This window comes from Anguilla anguilla, chromosome 2 (assembly GCF_013347855.1).
Source record: "Anguilla anguilla isolate fAngAng1 chromosome 2, fAngAng1.pri, whole genome shotgun sequence".
In the NCBI taxonomy this organism is placed as follows: domain Eukaryota; kingdom Metazoa; phylum Chordata; class Actinopteri; order Anguilliformes; family Anguillidae; genus Anguilla; species Anguilla anguilla.
Window position 1 is genome coordinate 67,764,418 of NC_049202.1, and position 22,847 is coordinate 67,787,264.

At 45.1% G+C, this 22,847-nt stretch overlaps 1 protein-coding gene across 3 annotated transcripts; it reads right to left on the bottom strand.

Annotated features, from left to right (window-relative positions):
* Positions 1–722: 722 nt before the first annotated feature.
* On the bottom strand, positions 723–20,547 carry rgl3a (ral guanine nucleotide dissociation stimulator-like 3a). 3 transcript variants are annotated; one of them, XM_035397749.1, is made up of 19 exons: positions 20,487–20,547; positions 19,148–19,531; positions 17,973–18,199; positions 11,024–11,319; positions 10,377–10,421; positions 10,078–10,247; positions 9,746–9,912; positions 9,386–9,637; positions 9,188–9,291; positions 8,773–8,857; positions 7,228–7,299; positions 6,696–6,782; positions 5,998–6,030; positions 5,476–5,597; positions 5,189–5,284; positions 4,800–4,935; positions 4,139–4,438; positions 3,472–3,586; positions 723–2,938 (listed from the first exon to the last, which is right to left on the bottom strand). In XM_035397749.1, the coding sequence occupies exons 3-19, from the start codon at positions 18,162–18,164 to the stop codon at positions 2,745–2,747; spliced, it is 2,466 nt and encodes an 821-aa protein (XP_035253640.1). In that variant the 5' UTR covers positions 18,165–18,199; positions 19,148–19,531; positions 20,487–20,547; the 3' UTR covers positions 723–2,744. The 3 variants fall into 3 exon arrangements, with proteins under 3 accessions (XP_035253640.1, XP_035253649.1, XP_035253658.1); XM_035397758.1 differs by lacking the exon at positions 20,487–20,547 and adding an exon at positions 19,863–20,106; XM_035397767.1 differs by lacking the exons at positions 17,973–18,199; positions 19,148–19,531; positions 20,487–20,547 and adding an exon at positions 14,838–15,328.
* Between the last annotated feature and the right edge of the window lie 2,300 nt (positions 20,548–22,847).

The following is a 22,847-nucleotide window of genomic DNA, read 5'->3' on the forward strand; positions in this document are numbered from 1 at the left end:
TTCAGGGTGGTTTATGCCAGAGAGGGAACGGATTCTGTGTACGTATTTGTTGAATGTGTGTTTGTGTATTTTCATGTTTCATATGTGGGAAAGCAAATCACACTTTATTATTTCTCTTAAGTTAATTGATTTTAATAGTAAGAATGGTGTGGTCTGAGGGGGGAAAACTTATTTGGGCCTCCATTTGGATCAGTTGGGTAGAGCTTGTGATTAAGTGAAGAGCCTACTCAATCCTACCGAAGGAAACATTTGGGAAGAGATTGCCTAGTTTCTTTATTTGCTTATTTAGTTTTGTCATTATATTGTTGTTGGGTTTTTTTTTTGCACTTTCTTTCTCGGCCTCCTCTTTGACTGCCTGCCATCCTCACAGTGTGCACTCTTTGAGCCTATTCCATCCCTGTTAACACTTTGTCTGATACCTTTTCATAGCCTACATGTTTCCTAACTCTTTTGTGTCTACCTCTTTCATTCTTAATTTTACCCCCTGAATTGTTGTGTGTTGACACCTTGTTTGTAACCCTTAGTTGGGTGGGGTCCTTTTTGCCAACATCTCAACAAATGCACTTGATCATATGAAATTCTACGCATTCCTAGAGGAATTTGTTTTGAACACTCACCAATTTGAAGGTCTTTTTTTACTTTATGTGGTAATTGTGTTTTAGACTTACTGCCTCTGGTTTATGTCCATGGGGTCTTTTTTGACCCCAATTAATTCCAAAGGGAACAGTGCACTGATACATTTTTATTAATAATTTTCCATAAATACAGCATGTTAAAAGTGCTCAAACATCTAAAGATAAAACAGACAGTTACATAAAAAAGACAGTGTGCAAGAAGACTCTAACACATAACACATATCGTGCAATTTCTATTTTTCTGAGAAACTTTCATCCAATTCACAACGCAGTTCTTGGCTGGAGAAGGTGCTATTTTCACAGGACCCACTGGGAAATAGCTTCTGCTTCACAGTAATTCCACAGTCGGTCCATCTGATAGAAGTCCCACGATCAATGACATATCACTGTCCAAATCTCCAACTAATCCCAAACTTCCGCATTCGCAAACACACTCCAACACTGGCACGCCATGAAGTTCTGTGGCTTTTCTCCAGAAACATGAACTGGATTGGTTCTAATTCCCTTTTAAAAGAATTTGTTCTATAATTCTTTAAAAAAAAAAATTGCTTCTTCACACACCTACCCATACCTCAGAAAGCAATAAATGGCCACAAGGGGGGAAGCAGAGAAACACTCTGCACTTCCACAGAAAGTATTTCTGTCAAACAAACGTATAAAAGACAAAAGAAAACTGCAGATCCATTAAATACACAAAAGACAAAAATGTAAATGTTAACTTCTTGTTCACATAGAGTCTATATCCTTGAAATTCAAATGGACCCCTTCACCCTCCCCACACACACACACACACACACACACACACATTCTCTCACACACACACACACACACACACACATACACAGTTTGCCCATGAGCATTGCTATGGGTCACAAGGCATTCAGAGATCTTTATCTTAATCTACAAACCTCCCTTCATTCAGCTCGGTGTCAGTCACTGAAACAATGGGGCACGCCGTGTCACAGAACAGACCACTAAAAAGGTAAACTTCAAAATCCTTCAAAAAACCACTAACACTGTCTCCTCTGACCCAGGCCTGCAGCCGTTCTCACTGCTCGCGACGTTCTCGTCGTTGGCACGCACAGCAGCGCTTGCGTTACATAACGCAGCACTCTCCTGGCATCTGCGGAATGTTACTCAGCCGGACAGGTGGCATGCTTTCTCCAGTCGCGCGCACGCGCGTCGCCATGCCCACACCTGGGGTCCCAACGGGCACCGTTTCTGGCCGCTTTCCCCCTCTGTTCGTTCCCTCCAGTTCAGAAGCTTCTGTGGCACAGGCGACACTAATGCAGTATCCATCCCGGGGACCACCTGTCTGCCGTTTGCACCTCCGCTCTCTCATTACTGAAAAATCCAGGAATGGAGAAGAAACCCGGTTTCTAAAATTCTCACGTTCTGAGGTTCTCCTTCCTGCCACCGTCAGCTTCGGGTTCAACGGCAGAGGCATGTATTTTTGGGCCATTTACACTTTCTGCTGCTTATTCAGATAACAGGTTGGAGGAGAGGGCTTTCAGAGCCAGACACTGCATGCACAATTACTTGAACAACTACAGTGGAGTGATAAAGCGAGCAATATGTTCATGTGCTACAACTTGCTTATTTGTGGTCCGGGTGGACTTTGTCGTCTGAGCCAACGTGTCCTTTTAGCACAAACTGTTCAACACGTAAGACTAGAGTTCAGACTAGAAAGCCAAAAAAAAAAAAGGCTTCCACATAAATGACTGGCGTCACCCAGACCACAGTTCCATTCTGAAGTCTCCAGCTGACATCCCAGCATTTCACATCTTCACAGGTATTCTGAATCTTGCGTCTACTTACTCGGACTCTTCATAAAGTGCTTCTTAGCTTTCCTTCCATATCTTAAATTCATTCAAAATGAAAAAAAAAAAAACAGTTAAGTCCAGGGTAGCATAAATGTAGGTAGTCCCATGTAGACCCATGAATAGTTCGTAGTCAGCAGCTTCATTGTGAAATTAAAAAGGCCACTGAGGCCCTCTGGCTGTTTTGACTATGGTCACGTGTATATTCATTTGAATATAACACAAGCTACATTTCAAAAGAGACGCCATTCCAATGTCTTGCGTGCCAAATTCAGTTTGAACAATTGAGTCATTTTCCTCTTTTCGGGTGCAGTAAATCCTCCAGACCAGAGGTGGCGTGGCGCATTCCTGTCAGAGACCCTAAGCTGGAGGAAGATCCCAGGGGTCTGCAGTTGCCTCTCCATTTCTGGCGCAAGATGAAGTCGTAGTTGGCGGACGTGGACATGGCGTAGAACACGTTGGCCTTTTCGGGAATACGAAGCTCTGAAAGAAACGGAAGGGAACATTCTTTCTATTTGTTTATCGCTCACCTAAAAACATCTTCGTTTAAGCCATTGTTAGTGTTGAAAGGGCAAAGACAATGACCGTGGTAGTTTTAACCTGTGTTACTTGTCAAACAATACACAGTCGTTAATTACTCTAATTTCATGAAACCGTGAGATCATTTTGGAATTTTGTTTACAGCTCAGGATGTTTTTAGGCCATGACTACATGGCTCCAAAAAGGCCAGAGTGCCTCACTCGCTGCCTGTCTGACTGAGCAGGCCACTTCCCCCAGAGAGAAGACAGAACCTTTGCGTTACCACTGGATGGCAAAAAGCCTCCAAGTAAGTAGCCAAAGCAGAGCGAAGTAGCAAAGTGCTAGCCGAGCTCCCAGCTGTGTTTTACACCAAATAACCAGCCAAGTCAAAATAATTGGCTCCGCTTCGTGAAGCCACCAGAACACAACGGAAACGTAGCCGAAGAAGCCGCAGGGGGACGAGTGCCGCAGCGGAGCGGTCTGAGGCCAGCGCTCACCTCTGTCCCGGGACAGCACCTGGCTGAGGGTGAAGTCCTGGCAGCGCTCCCCCTCCAGGCTGTGCTTCTCCAGGGCCCTCTGGATCACCTGCGCGGTCTTGTCCTGGCTGGTCAGCTGACAGCACCACAGAGAGGGCGAAAACTGTTAAACTCTAACTCGTCGTTACGTACGCACTTTTTTAATATTCTGGATTTTGTTTTTCTCTTTTTTCGGCGTGGACACAAAATCTAAGTTCCTTGTATTCACAGATAACTTGAATTATTACATCTGAAGCAACGACTTAGGAGAAGAAGCCAAATTCTTCCACGGCACTGTTTCTTCCCTCCATAGTTTACAGTGGGTTTATATAATCAAAGGTGGCAATAGCGGAAGGTGAAGGATAAAGACCATTCACTGTGCATGGAATATTTTTGAGACCAAATCCCAAAGCCTAGATTCAACATACAACAACAACAACATATCAACATATGCGCTTTCTTCTTTGAGGGGAAAAATGTTTTTTTTTTTCTATTGTTTCACTGTGGTTAAACTGACACAGGGCCACAAATGTACAGTTACATCCTTTACGTCCCTGAGCCTCGACCCCCAAACGGTCTCAAACATCCCCTCTCCCCTCCCCGACAACGCCCTGAATGCTAACGGCCGGCAGCGGCGGCGGCGACGCACCAGGATGCTCTTGTAGACGTTGCCGGTGTTGCTGCTCTCCACGCTGACCCTGACGATGCAGGAGTCGTCCACCTGCTTGTTGTAGACGGGCAGCGAGACCATGGACACGGATCGCTGGTGCTGCCCGGGCGGGCAGGCCCCGGGGCTCGGGGCGCAGAGGGAGGCGGACGACGAAAGGTCGGGCTGGGAGTTCGAGGAGGAGCAGGAGGGGGAGGAGCAGGTTTCGGAGGCGGGGGCGGGCGAGGAAGACGAGGAGCCGGGGAAGGCCTCGGCCACGTCCTGACAGGACCTGGAGAGAGACTGCGGAGGGGGGAGACGGACGTGAGCCTTTTCCCCCCTCGCCGAGCACAGCGCGCCTGACACTGAGCAAACAACACTCAGAACGCAGAAAACACCGACTCCCGCCCTGCCCCAGCCACAAAGGCTGACTAACACGCTTCTATGACAATCACTCACCGGCCTATCAGGGAGGGATCACAGTTGTGCCCAGGTATATTCAACAGTAGCCCACATAAGAAATACATCAATCAGCTTAGCCCACATTTTTAACACCTGAGTAGGCTAACTGGCAAAAAGAAAAAGACAAAAGGGACTGAAATGGAAGCTGGGAAAGGCCTGAATAAAGAAAGAGAGAAAGCCCCGTCTGAAAAGAGGTGCGTACCTTCAGTTTGAGTCTGAAGGGGGAGGACTGGGGAGAGGCGAGGTCCTCCATTTCGGATCCGCTGGATCCGGAGGACGACACGCTGATCTGGTCGGCATGCAGCTTCCGCCCCGATCCCTCACTCGAAGTCAAAAATCTGCGCACACACACACACACATTTAACAAATCACATTTCACTCTAACAAGCAGCACACTTGGCTGGGCAGAAGGTGAAAACATGTTTTTCTGCTAGCTACCCCGAAAATGACCGTTAGCCAAAAACAGAAATCCTAATGATGATGCAACACTACATAACTGATCCGTGCAGGAGAGGTCAGAGACATGGAGGGAGACTGTAAAAAAAATATTCAGCATAAACAGCAGGATGGGACAGGGGCACAGGAACTTACGAGGCAAGTTTTTTGGAACTCAGGAGGTGGTTCCAGATGCCGAGGGACGTGGGACAGGGGTCGACAGGGGGCTCCAGCTCCCGGGACAGCTCATAGCTGTGGGACAGAGAAAAAGGCAGAGGTGTTCAAAACTGCACACACCACACCGGCAAACAGAAACAGGAGCGTTCTCCACAGCCGGGAATTCGACCGGGAAATCACGACCACACCCAGGACAGGTCGGACAAAAGCCAAGAGAACACATCCGTCCAACCTGAAGCCCCTCAGTTCTCCTGCGCCTCACTCACCTTTCCTGGTCAGTGAGCAGTCTGTTCTCCTGCAGCCAGGGGGCGATGTTGGGGTGGTGGGGTAGACTGTACTGGGAGCAGGCCTGCTTGAGCTGACGGATCTGCGACAGAATCTCAAACTCCTGAGGGTGGGGGAAGGTGAGGGGGAGGGGGGGGGGTTGGACAAAGAGAAAGAGAGAGAGGTCACAACCCAAGCCACCTGCATAGATAAGTAATGTATAAATGCCTGACATATCTTTGTATGGCCATGAGCAGGGAAAAAATCATTTGAGCTAGGGAGTCGTTTGACTGGCGACATAAACCCATCTTGAAGCAAAAAGAAGCAAATCTTCTCCCAACCCCGGAGTGAAAATGTACTACAGCTCATTAAAAATAAGTGTCCTCAGAGTACTCATAACACCAATCAAGGAACTCACTGCCCAAAGGGCAAAGCATCATGGGGGGAAAAAATGTTTATGTGATTTTTCAAGTCTGACTATGATGTACTGAGGTTCGTAAGAGGACGGGGAATGGAACACTTACCCTTCTCCGCTTCTCAAAGTTCATGAGGCCACCCTGAGGGAGGAGAAAGAGAGAAATCATGAGAGCTGCCCTCAACTTCAACAGCAACTTCCATGCACTTCACAGTCCAGTGGGTTCAGCCCGTCAGTATTAATCAGTGTGACAGTCACTCCAGTGTGAAAACAGCCCTACAGAGACAGTCAGTGTGACAGTCACTCCAGTATGAACTCAGCTCTACAGTGTCAGTTAGTGGTCAGTCACACCAGTATGAACTCAGCCCTACAGAGTCAGTTAGTGGTCAGTCACTCCAGTGAGAACTCAGCTCTACAGTGTCAGTTAGTGTGACAGTCACTCCAGTATGAACTCAGCCCTACAGAGTCAGTTAGTGGTCAGTCACTCCAGTGAGAACTCAGCTCTACAGTGTCAGCTAGTGGTCAGTCACTCCAGTGAGAACTCAGCTCTACAGTGTCAGTTAGTGGTCAGTCACTCCAGTGAGAACTCAGCTCTACAGTGTCAGTTAGTGGTCAGTCACTCCAGTGAGAACTCAGCTCTACAGAGTCAGTCAGCGTGACAGTCACTCCAGTGAGAACTCCGCTCTACAGTGTCAGTTAGTGGTCAGTCACTCCAGTGAGAACTCAGCTCTACAGAGTCAGTCAGTGTGACAGTCACTCCAGTGCATGCTCACTCCAACCATGTCAGTATCTCTGGTGTCCACTCACCCCAACAGTGTCAGGCAGTGCCGTGTCCAGCATGGTCAGAACAGTCAGGTAGGTGCCCAGGTATGGGACAACGCCAGCAGCGCCATTCTGCACAAAGAGTAGGTAAACATTATTTCGAAATTAAAACTTTACCTATAGTCACTGAAGTCACGAGCCAAGCCACGAAAAACAAGGAACTATATTGGTCTTACGGAAAGATTCAGTTTTTTGGGAAATGGCTGCTTTGAACGGAAAACTGAAGAGTTCTGTTTGAGTCCATTAAGTGAAACTGATATCGGCCTCAGACAGGCAATCCCTTCGCGGATTTATTTAAAGGCCAGGTTATGAGGCGCACGTCCATCAACGCAGTGACAGGTCTAATTTTATACTCCCAATTACTCTTCCATTCTTCTGAAGGAATGAGGAAAGCGGTGAATGATGTCACTCTAACGTCACTGATGTTATTTCTGACTCTTTCACTTTCACGCCCTTTAGGTTGCACAGCGCACCGGATGACACCATCGCAACGTGACCTTTCCAGGGGAAGCCTTACCATCTGTCGGGGGAGGGTGCAGAGATTGGGAGGCCTGGGGGTGGACGAGTCCTCAGTGTGCCGGTTCCCATCCTACGTCACGAACAAAAACACAGAGCAACACACCTGCGTTTAGCACCGTGAACTGGGTTTGGGTGTGACACAAAGGCTCACAGAGCTAGATACCAAGACCAACCCCACCCTGCTACATATATAACTCTGCTCTCGTGTTCGTAAGTAGGCAGCAGAAATATTTGTGACGATAAAATAAGAAGTAATAAAATTCAGATCAGGTGCTAAAATTACACTGCTTTGTTTTTTTTTTTGTTTTTTTCTTTTGCGCCAGCACGCATACCTGTGCAAATGGCAGCAGGCTTACAGTGACTGAGAGATGATTCACAGCTTCTGCTGACTTTCAGTCTTGCTCTGTGTTTCATTCATTTCAAGCAATGGCTCTTGGCGTAGCGGAATTGCGAGCGATTTTAACGCTAGCAAAAGCCAACAAACCGTACACAAAAAGTGCAGCTTTCAGCCTGACTGCATTTGCACTGTAGTCCTTTTGTGCAAGAGGCCGTTACAGCTTGAACACGTGAACGAATCCAAGCGCCCTGTAAACACTGACAGCACCCCTCATTCTGAATGGAAGAAAACTACATGCCCCACAGTCCTCCACCCCAACAAAAATGATTTTAATTTGGTTTTTAAACTTTATTTACTTCTAATGCGAAAGAACTGGAACAAAAAAAAAAACTTCTGCGCAAGTATGTGAAGCAGTCGAGACTCCGATATCTCTGGCTCTGCTGAAGGGGCCCTTTCATGTTTTTCCACCTCTGGGGTTTTTCGCAGTTAACAATTAAACCCTTTCACAACACCGCACCTCTCCGTGGGTGTCAGAATGAGGCCGCGGGTCAACAAAAACCATTTCAAACACGGGGACAGCAAACAGACGCGGCCCTGTCCTTTAGTGATTCCAGACCCCTTTATCGAAAACAGACCACAGTGTACCAAAAGAGCCACACCCCCACCTCTAACAATTCAGGTTCAGAAATGCAGCAAAGGGGTTCGGCTTTGCAGCTCCACGCAGAACTGCTTATACACTCCTATCGCACCACGACCAACAACAAGCCCCTTTTTCACCACAAAAGCACAGGAGCAGAGACAACCCTTTCCCCATGCAGTATGTGTAAACAGACCCTCTACACTACCTGCACATAATTACAGCCACAGGCTAATTAAGACTTCGGTAACATATTCAGAATGTTTCAAACATTATTAAAACATTCCCGCTGAGCACAAAAACAACAGCTGATAAATCGCCACACACACACGCGCAAATTTCCTCCTCAGGAATTGAACTAAACCTTCTTTCCTGTTAACGCTCAGAGTGATGAGAAGCAGCGACTAGAACAACCGCCCTGCGCACAAGAACAATCTTAAATATGTTGGCCCGCCTGTGTTCATGTGACAGGTGACAGGTGAGCATTCGCCCGAGCAACCGACACATTACTCCAGATGCATTGTGGGGTACAGGAGGGTCCCGCCGCTGCACACAGGGAGAGGACTCACCTCCACCAGGATCTCCCTGCTGGTCAGGACGCAGTTCTCATCCGGGAAGGTCTCACACAGGTTCTCAAAGATAGCCACACACTCCCTGCAATGACCAGCACAGCAGATGCTTTATTAACTCAGCGCAACTGCAAGCTATCAGACACCAAGAATCATTTCAATTAAATGAGGGAGTACCCTTCACTTTCATTATCGACATTTCATTTCTTATCCAAAATTACTTGCGCCCAAAGTGAATCACGGCACAATACACAGAATTCCTATCTCTATGGCAACATGAATGACAGAAACGCAGATTACAGAAATAGATTGGCTCGTAAACATATATTTCATTCCACAAAGGTCACAGAACGCGTCGCCGCTTGCGGCGCTGCCCCACCCCTCCTGGAGCACCCTCCCCCCCTCGTTTTCACACCTGCTGACGGCGGCCCAGGTCTTCTTCAGCCTGTAGACGGCGTTGGACTGCAGGGCCGAGAGGATGGCCCGGAGCGAGGAGAGGTTCCTCAGCTGCCGGCACTCCTGCGAGAGACACAGCGGAAACAGAGCGTCACGCCTCGGCCGCTTCCGCTAGCTTTAACGCGCGCGCGCTAACCGGCGCAGGAGCCGTGCTGACCTGCGCCACGCCGATCCACCTCTCGACGATGCGGGCCCTGCGGGCGGGGCCGGTGGGCTGGCGCCGGTGGTCGGGGGGGGAGGCGGGCGGGGCGTGGCAGAGCAGCAGCGAGGTGATGACCCGGTTGGTGACGGCGTTGAACTGGGCGATGGTGGCGCGGACAGAGGGGGCCAGGTTTCGGCTCTCCTTCTTGTCCCGCTGAGACCACACGCAGCCCAGACACTGGAACGGGACCACTTTCACAAAGAGTCCCTAATAGACAGAGAGAGAGAGAGAGAGAGAGAGGGAAGAGGCGGGTTATTACAGTTTGGCTTTTGGGAGCCCCACAGCGATAACACAGCCGAAGTGATTGACATTTACCGCATCCAATCGCGTGAGCTCCTCTGCGATGTCTCGGACAGGGAAGTGCATAAAGTCTCCCAGCTCCTCGCTGGTCTCCCACACGGGCCCTTCCTCTCTAGTCCCCTCCTCTTCCCCCGGCACTGCTGGCTTCTGTACTGCAGTAATCAGGCCAGCAGGTCTGTACTCTGCATGGGGGGGGGGGGGTGATATTTTAGCGAATGGGTAAGGAAGTACAAATCATTCAAACATCTCATCTCAGGTCTGACACAAGTCCAGCGTTTTGACGTCCTCCGGAAACGGCGGAGACGGTTCCCGGCGTCGTCCGGGGAGGAGCCGCCGCCCTTCCGTACCTTCGCTCTGGAACTTCTTCAGCAGGGCGGAGGTGCGCTGGGCCAGGCGCCGAAAGCAGGGCCGGTGGTGCAGGTGGGCCGACAGCAGCCGCAGGGGGCGGTGCTGGGGGGGCTCCCAGAAGTCCTCGCTGTACTCATCCAGCCAGGTCCGGATCAGGGGCATCAGGGCACTGTGGGGGGGGGTTAGAGCGGGGTTGGGTGGAGGGGGTGACATGACAATGAAACTCATGTCCTGGGAGGTCTGAGCACATCCAAAGCCAGGTGAATTATCATATTCTGGCATAAAATTGGCCCCTCACCTTTTTTGGCATTCGCTGTTGTCCAGCTCAGACACCATGTCATCCCTGTGGAAAGAGCCAGAGAGGAGCGGTCAGGGGTGAGTGTGAACAGGACGGGTCTCACAAGCTCCATGAGGCATAGCAGAGCAGAGGCTGGACCTCAGTCTGACAGGATTCACACAGAGAGCAAGCTGAAGGTTTCCTTCTCAATGGCCTGGTGTCTCCTGCCGTCTGATTTGAGTTGAGTTGCCTACACTTTGAGCAAGAGTTTTAAGGTCAGGAGGACAACTACTTATCTACTCAATGAGTCTACTCAGTGCAACATGGTGTGAAGTGTCTGTGTCACTGCTAAAGGTTTACCCAGAATACGGCTTATACATTTTGATATTCTGCGTGCAGAAATCTGTGTGGTATTCTGTTCTTTCGTTACATTTTTTCACCCTCTTCAAAAAAGATTCAACTTAACTGAAGAAATTCAGCAAAGAAGGCACCCTCTCTCCCAGTTTCATGATGATGAGAAAAAGCTACGGTTAAGAATGGCTAATAGGAAGACTACTAATGGGAATTTCTGCACCAAAAAAATAAATAAAAAAGACACCAAATGCGAGACCATAGAAGATAAGAGCACAATGACGGCGAAGGGCACCCTGGTCCTCCCAGCCCCGTACCTCTGGAAGAGGAGCTCGATGAGCGTGCGGGTGTCGGAGAACGCGCGGTACGTGGACAGGAAGATGCGGGCGAAGTCGGGCTCGGGACGGGCGGGGTCCAGCAGGTGAGTGATCAGCTGGTTGAGGGTGGCGGCCTTCAGCCGCCGCAGCCTGCAGGTGCGGTACTGCACGAAGGCCCGGGACGGCTGGGCGGCGGCCGGGACGGGGCCGGGGGGGTCCTGAACCGCCTCCCGCCGCAGGGTTATCCCGTACACCACCCCGTCCTCCACCTCCTCCCCCCACTCCTGCACGGGATCCTGGGTAATGTAACGAGAGGCAGGGTTTTAGGCCATTAAATAAATGATGTATGTAGCCACTGTGGCCACAGGACACAAATCAATGGCAGAACCAATCTGCAGGCAATCATTACTGTGATGCTGAAAAAAGAATGTGTCGTACTGTTAACTTTAAATACTGGAGTTTCATGCGTAATAAACAGACAAATGTTACGTATTCTTAGTCAGGATTTAAATTTTAACTCTATCAATTAGCAGATGCACAATTATAGACCAACAGTTGTTAGGCAAAAAAATACATTGGAAACGAGAATATTATTCACTTATCGTTCCTTACTCTATTTCAGATTTTGATGACAAAGGATTGCTAGGCTAGGACAAAACCATATATCCAAAAAAGGTACTTCAGAACATTATAGCACATCACACTCCATAGTGCAGTACCAGATCACACTGCACTGTACTATATACCCCTCTAAAACACAGTATTACAAAACAGCACTCCACTGCACTACACCACAATACACACCACATAACTACACAACATGAGCCTAAGTTGCCTCACACACACAGTGTCAACTGCTGCTCGGTAAATCTCTCAAGAGAAGCCATTTAATTCCTGTGTTGTCATGCGACACAGGAATCCAGGAAAAGAAAACACAAAAAAAAATACAACTTAGAAACACTATCTGTCAGGTGACCGAAACAATGCCGTGGAATTTCCACAAAGAATGTCTCAGTATACCAGTAAGGAAGATATGCCTTCTTCACATCTAGAAATCTCAGAACAGAGGAGAAAAACTAAAGGAAAATTGCTTTAGATAACTGGACTTGCAACTATTCTAATCATGTTATCGAATCAATGTGGGTTGTATTCATGGGAAAGGACAGATCAGTGATATGTTATTCACACAGCTTATTAATTTCTTTACCTGGTGTAGCAAAAAAAAGAGAGAAGTTCTGTCCAATGGGAATGGGGAGGGTTCAGCTCTTTTAACAGAAATGCATTTCCAAGTGTGTGGGTGCCTTAATGCTGTGAATGGAGTGATTATCCCCTTTGCTTGGCTTATTATTCAAATGCAGATAAGGTTCTGCGTGAAACTGAAGGGACGGGTCTTTCTTTCAAAAGGTGTGTGTTTAAGAGGTGACATCAGAGCCCAGAAACCCACCCTGCCCGTCAGGTTTCACTGGGAAGGGATGGAATGTTGATGGGTTGCGAAACGGCAAAAAAATTCAACATTGCATGGCAGTGCTGAACACCAGTTTTAAAACAGCAGCCACCGTAAGGCCTACGGACCTGCAAGAATAATGACTACCAGTCGGTACCAGCGCATCATGAGGAAGAAGTACACCACCACTCCAGTTTCACAGGTGTGGGGTGGGAGGGGGCATGACTACCCTGTGCTTGGCTTGTGTGCTGTAAAGAATCCATTATCACCAGTTGAATAAGAATGTGACAAAATGAAACACCCATTTGCGCATTGTGAGCTTGAGTACACTGCGTATCCCATGGACCTGGAGGCTTAATGGTCCCGGGTTTTCACACCAGTCAACTTCACAGGATGGGGAAAAAAACATCTGGCAGCAGACACATTAGTAAAATTTTGGTTTCACTGAATTGCTTGAGCATAGAGAGGGTGGGTATTCCAAGTGTCAAGGTGCTCCGTTCACACTTCCTCAAAAAGCCCGACTATGACATCACTGGAACTTTCTTGATCTAATCAAGCCAGGAATCAGCACAAGACGATCAGATCCAGTACTCAAGGCTCAATGGAAAAAGAATGCAGTCACCTGCATTTTAAGATTAAAAAAAAGCAGGTGACTGACACCAACACTTTAGTATTTAAAGAGGCACATGAAAAAGAAAAAAAACTTGATGCTGTTTTTTTTTTTCTTTTCTTTTTTCAACCGTTCTGCGAGACTAAGCTCTTCTGAACCACAGCCACCCAGGCAGAACACAGCTGCACTACTTCACATGAAAATCACTCACAAACCTCCATAGGACGGCCTTGACCTCACAGGCCTCGTCACATAGGACTAGTTTTCCTGTTATCACCAGAACACCAGAAGACAATATCTCAACCTGGGCAATGTCCCATACCCATATGGATCAATTTGTTTCCTTTTTGGGATATTGCACAGGTCCCACATACCATGATCAATGCAGTTAAGGGTACCTGCGGTTTTTATGTAAGACAAGCAAGTCTTGGGGAAGGGTAATGAGGTCACGCTTATCCATTTGCCCTCTACTACAGCATAGAGAACTCCAAGCAATTAAGCATACATAACACTAAAGCTGGATGATTATGGGCAACAGGGAAGTGTAGATATCATAAATGACACACTGTCATATACAGTAAAAAAAAAAATTTTTTTTTAAGTGTAACCATTTAACTCAGCAAAAACCATCAACTGAAGCGAACATCGCGTCTAGCAGTCAATCATCAGAAACCATGGGTGCTGGCAAAAACATCAGGGGGGAGGGGGGCTCCTGAGACACTTTGAGATATAGCAGGTAAAATGTCCAAGGAACTGTACAAGGGGGTTTAATGACAGGATATTTTTTCCAAACAAGGTAATTCAGACAGGCCTGCCCTTTGTAAGACAAGTGCAGAGTAAACAAGTATAGTACCTTAAGGAAACGCTCCTGTGATGGAAGATGCCTGTACCATATAAAATATTAAAAGGAACAGAGATGTGCCAACTACTCCTTCCATATTTCTGGGGCAGAGACTGCTTCAAGGAGCAGTGCTCAAATCCAAATCACTGTTTTACCCAGATGAACATACACAGTGTCTGAATGCCAGTTCAGACATGCCAATACATGCCAATGAAGAAGAGTTAATCGAACCCCAAAGCAGGTACTGCACTCCCAATCATTAAAGAGCCATCCTTGCTCCAACAAGGTAAAACACCCCTGGGTTGGCATAGACAAACTGTCTGTTAATTACAAGGACAGAAATTTCATCAACAACTGTGCGACTGTCTTATTAAAACACACGCAAACCCACAAACACGCGCATGCACATGCACACACGCGCACACACACACACACACACAGGAGCCTGTGTTCAATCAAAAAGATTTAGCTAGCCTACACACTTCTGGATGAATGAAGCTGAAGAGTAGAGACATTTTTTGACAGTTAACAGCTGCATGCTTATTTCAGCATGTTCAGACTGCAAGGCCACGGGCATACAGCTGTGCCAAAGTGCCCTCATCACGGCAGAGCAACAGCAAAAAGATTCAGAACACAAACCAACACTGTCAGAGGAATATTGACTATGTGCAACGACTGTACCGCCGAGAAGCAACCAGCAAGAGGATGAGCATAAGCCCGCCATGAGCAAAAATTATAACCGCGCAAAAGATTTAAATGGATAAACTGTGTTACATACCCCATTGATAACATTTTGACAAGCTGGTGGTGTATAGTGTAACACATTCCTCAGAAATTCCCGTGGTGCAAAGGAACAGTTTACATACAATTACCAAGTAATAATAATAATAATAATAATAATAATAATAATAATAATTACCATTGTTAACTGCCATTTTCCCATTTTTCCAAAGCTGATGATAAGGATAATGAAATTCTGCCGCCAAGTGCTCGTTACTTATGGAGCCATTTCTTCCATCTTCGATATTTCTGTGTTTTAAGAATGAAATCCCGCTTCACGAAACTTGATTTGATTTAAGGCTGCATAATGCGCGGGGATTTGAGCGCTTTGACTTTTGCTGGTCGACTTCGGCGCAATATGTGCTTCATCTTGACGAGCGAGACGGGGTTACAACTTAAATTAATATAAAAAGGTTTATCATATAAATTAAATGTTACAACGGAATGGTTAAATCGCGACCGGCTGTTTTCTTAAAATTAAAGTTGCATTATTTATAATGCAACAGCCTCTCCAAATTCTGTGTTAAATCCCCGTAGACCCGAAGTTGTCGGAGCCGTGGCAAGAAGTTTCCGAATAGCAAGCAGCGCTCAGGGTATTAAACACCTGCTCACCTGAGAACCACACGATTGCGGTGGGAGGGGCCAGTTTTTAAACGAAATTTAACAGGAAGGTGGAGCGAATGCGGGCGACAATCTCAGCAGCTCGAGGAAAGCTCACTAAATGATGAGCACTGCATATCTCATGGGATAAGCCTAAGAAATTAAAGTGAATTATTATTCAATTGTAGGCACACAGCTATACTTCTGATATGAAATACATGCACGCAAATACATATTTTTGGGGCAAACATAAAATCTAAAACAATTCATAAAATACAGAGGAACACTTCCATATGAACAGCTTTGTTAAATCAAACTTCAGAAGTGTAGTTGTTAGGAAAGTATCCAGCAGACTGTTCAATTAGAAATCATAAATTCAGAGTCTGCGGTACCCGGAGTATAGGACAACTGAAACTTTGTTCTTTGGAAGCCCATCTTCAGGCCATAGTCTACTTCAGGAAGTAAAAGAAGTACGGTGTATATGCGCTCCTTCGGCACGTACACGGTATCATCACCACGTAGCTATCAGGAAACCATTTAATATCAATGTTTAATTGAACAAAGTGCTTAAAATAGCATGACACTGATGAGATTTGTGATGTTGCCAATTGTCCCGTCCTTAAAATACTTTTGCATTACTTGGCATTGATGTGGCATTTATGCAATATGATACGTGGAGTCTGCCCAACATGAGTGTGCAACAATGAGTTATCTTAGAAAGATTTCATCAATGTGAGGTGATCTCTTTTTATGATGGCTGAAAAAAGAGATGACACGTGATACCAGCATTTGGCCTCTGTGATTTGCCGATTGGAGACAATCATAGAGGATCTTATGGTCTGTCATTTGCTGTTATCCAATCAGTACAAGCCTCTGAGAACCCATGACGTTAGGGGTGGGGTGGTTGAACGTTTCTCAGTGAAACCAGTTTCTTTTCAGATTACGAATGCTCAATTTTCCTTCAAAAGAGATGAGACCAAATGGTGCTTTATTGCTGTATTTGCATATGAATGCATGTTTAGAAAGTAACTTGATTTCGAATACACATGGTAGAAAATGAATTTTGCAGAAACCACATTAACTGGCATTGTAAAATTCCTAAGATTAAACAGGCACTGCAAACACAGTAGAAAATAATGCTTCAGTTCTAGCTTGAATCTGAATCAATATCCAGTATTCTCAACTTTAATTATTTTATAGTGACTGATACAGTGGAGGAACAGTGGCTTCAGTGACTGGTCAAGAATTATTCTGAATGAAATGCTACTCTGTGGAGTTTCAAAGTAACCCTGCACAGCAAAGCATTGCACACACTGTCCATGATTCCTTACACATGCAGAAATATATCGCTTTCAAACAAACATGTTTCTTCATTGATGTCCCTTTCCACTAAGGTTCTTATTTGAAATAGCTGCCGAACTGATTATTTGCTAGGAGAAATGAAAGACATAGTTAAACAAAGCTGAAGGTTTTGTCTTACTCTCTGACGTCTAAAACATTGTCTCTCTGCCATGTCCTCCCCAGGGGAGGGCATGGCGGAGAGACATCTATAGAAGAACTGCTAAAACCTGCAGGGTGGGCCAAGGAAATAAAATCTATAATTAAACAATAATGAAAAACATCACTTAGATCCCTTGTTGCCGTCAGCCACAGTTATTATAACCTAATAAGTCAGTTTAAATGCATATCTGTAAATTATTTTAGACGATGGCAGACATGTTAGAAGCTGACAATTAGCCGAATACATACTTCAGTGCTTTGTATAGTCAGCGACACTTAGCCTACATTTTTAAATAAAAATCTTTATTTGAATATGGCAACATGATTTCTACCTCCTGCTGCAATACTTCTATGATAAATTCACCAACACAGACCCATCTCCTACGGTCCAATTACTGTGGGAATAAGAAAACTCATTCATGAAACACGTCGTCCATAGCAACAATGTCATATCTGCCCTTTCTCTTAGGTTACGTGTCGTCCCTATTTCTTAGTAGAAGCTGGCCTCAGTAGCTTTGTGCACAGGTTTTAAACTGAACTCTAACTGCCACTTCAGAGAGCTCGTAGTGGTAAGATAAAATGTTTTGTAAACTTAAGATGTGGAAATTCCTTGCTAGCTTCAGCCCATGTTAAGCCACAGCACCCACAGCCTAACAAACTCGCCTCCACTATGCTAATCGCATGGAAACATTACTTTGTGAACTGATGTGCACTTCAGTTCAGAGGCTGAACACCCACATAAAAGTTTGCCACAATTCCGGGTCTGGAAGCATGCTCCCCGACTCTCAGTACCAACCCCAAAAATAAAAGGGCAAACCATGACCGACATTACAATACCAAACCTGACCCCAACTCTCAGTACCAACCCCAAAAATAAAAGTGCAAACCATGACCGACATTACAATACCAAACCTGACCCCAACTCTCAGTACCAACCCCAAAAATAAAAGTGCAAACCATGACTGACATTACAATACCAAACCTGACCCCAACTCTCAGTACTAACCCCAAAAATAAAAGTGCAAACCATGACTGACATTACAATACTAAGCCTGACCCCAACTCTCAGTTTGGTATTTGCGAACACACAGAAACTGAACCGAACCCCAACGTTCGCCTAAAAACAAAAAAAAAAGGGAAGAGAACCATCAGCGCCCAGCATGGACTCACTGACCGGACTGGGACGTTCCGTGTCCAGGAGTTGGAAGCTCCGAAGCCAGACCCCGGGCTCCAGGTCCAGCTCCAGGCCGAGGCCCATGTGGCGGGCGTTCCCCAGGCACAGCCTTTTCTTCACCTGGCCCACTCGGGCCCGCAGGCCCCGGTCCCGCCCAGCCAGAACCAGCCTGGACCGGCTCCACTGTCGCATCTCTCTCACACGCGGTACCGGCAGTCCAGGATCCACTGTTCACCGACAGAAAGACACTCTGAGTGAGCTGTACTGGAGATTTTCAGATGTATACACACATTATGGGAAATTCTTGCCCTGAATCATTAGACACACCTTACCTTAGAAACCTATGACAGCACCCACAGTAAACCGGCGAGAAATATTTCAATTGCACCACCTTTTGCACGAACGCACACCTGTTTTCATTAGACAGCATTACAGCCATTCTCTAAAGGAGGGAGGAGATTAAAAAATGTTCCTCTCAGAGGGCACTGTGCACGTTATTTCCTTTTACTGATCACCAGAGCCATTCCATCGGACTGCCATGGAATTCTGTCAGCAACTTTGTGCGCTACATTCAGGCAACCATTATACTTTTTTTTTATTAAACACCAAATTACCTCCAGTGGCTTACCAACTTGGGGGGGGGGGGGGGGGGGTGTAAGAAATGAAGACAAACATAATTTTTGTTTAAATTCATTACTCAGGAACCTCTAATCCTTTGTTAGGCATTCACAAAAAGCAGGTCCAGAGAATATGAATCACAGCAGATATGATCTGTCCTTCCTGAACAGTTTCAGAGTTGGTGTCACAAAAGGAAAAAGTCCCTAGCATTGCTTAGATCTTCCTCCATCTTCAAGACAAAGCAAAACATGCCACTACATAGACCAATACTTCCTTTAACAAAATCAGATGGGCTGCGTGAAATACATCAGCAAAATCCTGTGGTGGTTGAATAATCAGCATTAGTTCTGGACATTGTTCAATATTAAACGCAAAATAGACGTGAACACACTCAGTCTGGTCTCCTGCTGATTTCGTGATTCATTAATTTTCAATCTCACATTTTCTCAATTTTACCATGCCTCCTCTCTTACTTTCACAAACATATTTACACATACAAATGTACATACACATCACACACAAACACGCGCGTACAAACGGTAAGCTACAGTACTTACGGTTAAGAGCACCGACTCCAGAATGATATAAAACTTCAAAAGGGCAGATCAATCAACGGTCCTGTGAGGCATGCTTAGAGTATTCCAGTGGGAAGAACATTCTGTGATTTTACAGTAGAGGGTTTGTGTTCAGCTCAGTGTGACAATGACACTTGTGGAAAGGCCATTGTTTTTTGTTCTCCGTGGCACAGCCGTCCGTGTGTACGGGGTCCCATCTCCAACGCTAAGGGGAAGGCATCCCCTCTCTTTTGTATGATTTTGTAAACTTGTCCCCAGTGATTATAGAGCTGTCAGATCAAATTATTCTGCATAAGCAGCAGGCATCATTAAAAAGAACACCCACTTTCTGGCCTTTCCTTTCTTTTCTCCCCCGGCAGTGGCCATCTGCAAAGAGAATTTAGTCACGTGAACTTGACATATCCCCAATTCATGTGACTAATTATAGAGCGTATCCGAATTTATAAAAAGCACAGTGTATTAAAAGTACAAGGAAATGATCCACTACGTCGACCGAAAGTTCAAATGAATGGAACAATGCTTATACCCGCACCGCACGGGCAGTTATCCGTTTCCTATTCGTAGATATCGTCGCAAAGAATGAGGGCAGCTTTCCATGGCGATAAAAAGGTAGCCTATAAGTGAGTAGGCTATTCAACCAGAAAATGGTTTGGTAATGGTATCACTAGAAAAGGCTTTTTAAAAAAGTTTGACTCACTGAAAATGGTGAATGAATGAATAACCAGGCTTTCTGTCAGAAATGGCACAGCCTGTCAGAAAAATTGTTACTAAACAAAAATACACGAGACAAAGCTTTATTTGTACTTCAGCGTTTCCTTCCCCTAATATGCGAAGCTGCTCACTAACTGGCAAGAGAACTCTACTATTTCCCGTCAGGCGGATAATCGCTTAAATATCACGTCTTATATATCATTGCTGATGTAAGGCAGACCGTAAAAACCATTTCAGCTCGACCCCTTGACCTCATCGATCTATTAAACTGGATGAACAACAAAATTTGGGAAATGCCATACTAGTTTAAAGGTTTTTCGTTATTCCTATATGTTATTTTGGGGGGAAATGAGAAACGTCGTGAGTCCAGGAAAAAAAAGCAATAAGTCAACAGTTTGAATGATTCGCCTGACATTGCCGTAGGCTACTCTGTATATAGACAATTCCTTCCAAAGTCGTATTACGTAGTTTTTTCTGCATTCTGTGGCCACATTAGCTTCGGTTAACACGAAATCCCAACTTTTCCCCATGATTATAACCATTTTATGAATGTCATATTTCATAGACACGTTTTGATTTGAATTAGAACAAAAATATGCTACATTGTTACCTGAACTGGCAAAGTCAGAACAAGCGTCTTCAAATTATAAAACACGTGCGTAATTACTACCGGTTCTGAATCCATTATAAAAAGAGACAAGGGACCGACGCTGATAGAGCGCAGTGCTGCAGGTTGGTAGTAGGAACTTTAATCTACCTACACGCGTGTCTCCTTAAGACAGTTGTTCATAGCCACATTTATCTATTAGCTATGATCTCTAAAAAAAAAAATTTTTTTTTAAACATTTTTTAATTTAAATTGGCTTTTGTAAAGTCAGCTAAATTATGAACGCAGTTAAGTGAACCATGAAATTGGAAGAGGCCTATGTGTGTGCGTGTGACTAGAATCAGGTTTGAGTTTTTGCCATGTGTCTGTAGTTCAAATGTGGCACCGCGTCTCCCAAAAATCGGAGAGGACAAACTGGTTTTATGAGCATCATGTGCTCGTATCAAGTGATGTTGATGGTTCTGATGGAGCCCCACCTGTCATTAAAAGGGACGAGAGAACAGTGATAAATCAGCGGAATGTATATATCGTACTGGGCTGCCACACGTTGAAGCATCAGCCAAGAGGATGGAATGCTAAAAATGGAAAACAAACGCATCACTTTTAAGTCACACACAGCTTAAAGGCATTCTATGCAGAATTTTTTTTCCTTGCTGTAGTCGTGTGTGTGTGTGTGTGTGTGTGTGTTTTTAAACTCAGTTTATTGATGGCTGTACTCATCAAGGAAAAACCATATTTTTGCTGACACTATATTCTGCCAATTTCAAATATTAGAAATTTTTTTTAATTTTGTTTTTTTGTTGAATTAATCTGGTTCTTGACAAAATACCAGCAACCAAATTATTTGAAATGTTCTCTTATTCTGAAAATGATATTGATCATTGTGAATTTTTAATTAATTTATTTATTTATTAATTTATTTATTTATTGTAAATGCAGATCAGGAGCATTATGTTACACATTTCTTACAGCAGGTTTAAATTTCTCGCTCACAGTCCCATCATAGGTACATTTATCAGACAGTTGGTTCACACCTGGCTGGAACGTGTCCTTATTTCCCATCAGCACTGAGTGGGTGAACAGCTTTGTAACACAATGTGTTCACACTGCATTTCAGAATTACATAATGTGAATAATTATTATTTATAAGCCTTCCCTTTGATCAAGCAAAACAGAACTGTGTGTGCTTCTCGTGTGCATTATGTACAGTTTGAGTGACAGGAACTGGGGAGGTACTTTATAAAAGAAGTTTTTTACACTAACTGCAGCCCAGGAAATGCAGTTTCAGCTGGGTTTGAAAGGAAAAAAATGGGAGATGGACACGGAATTCCAATAGTTCTCATTCTAAATATATTTTCTTTAATACTATGACATTTTACAACAATCTCAGCGTGCGCTGACTTTCATCTCATCACTTTCTTCATTATCCGAGCCCCTTAAGCTCATGATGGATTGAGTATTCATTCCACGTCCCGCCAACCGCCCCTCCACTTCACCATCAGTTTTCCTCACCAAATAGCAAATACTCATTTTAACCTACCTTTTACCTGTTCAGCTGGGCACTGATACCACCGCTTCCATTGTTGGACACTACATTTACACAATATGAAAAATCCAAATATTTTCAGGTATGAAGACCCAACTGAATAAGAACGCAGCTATTGCTTCTTATAGAAACCCGGAAATGTTAACATAGTTCTCGTTCTACAGCTTTACGGCCCCTTTATAATTCACTTCAGCTGCCACAAGCCAGCATTAAAGGCACTGTTTGATCCAAGCTAATGCAGTTTCAGCATGGAAAATAAACATATTAACTTTCTGTTCTGTAGATAGACATGTTGGTTTCATGCTTATTCCAAATACATTGTGTTCCTTGTGATTAGAAAAAGCCACCTTGCTGTTATCCTCTATCCATCTGCATTTTGTCAGAAACGATGTACTACTGAATTCCAGCCCAAACGATGCGAACGGCAAGTGACACACTGGGCACATGACAGAGTTAAGATCTCACGCGGGATCGTTTTTCGAGAAACTTCCTCCGTCCTCCGCAGTAATTGGTCAGATTATGTTAAGAGCCCAACAATTCCCGCCATTTGCGTGAGTGGCGACTGACTGTTCTCGAGGGTCTGATATTCTTGAGCAAAGACACACTGTGCCGTTAACAAAAGAACAACAACGGATTACACGGTAACAGTAAAAAAAATTAACGAGAAGCATTAAAGGCAGAAACAAGGATTTGTTTCGATTTAGTAAAAGTCTGTCCAGCAGTATGTTCCACCGCAGCGTTGTCGATCCACGGCCCCCGAGAATGAATTTGAAATACACTTCCTGGTAGGTTTTTACTATCCTTTATTTATCCAGGCA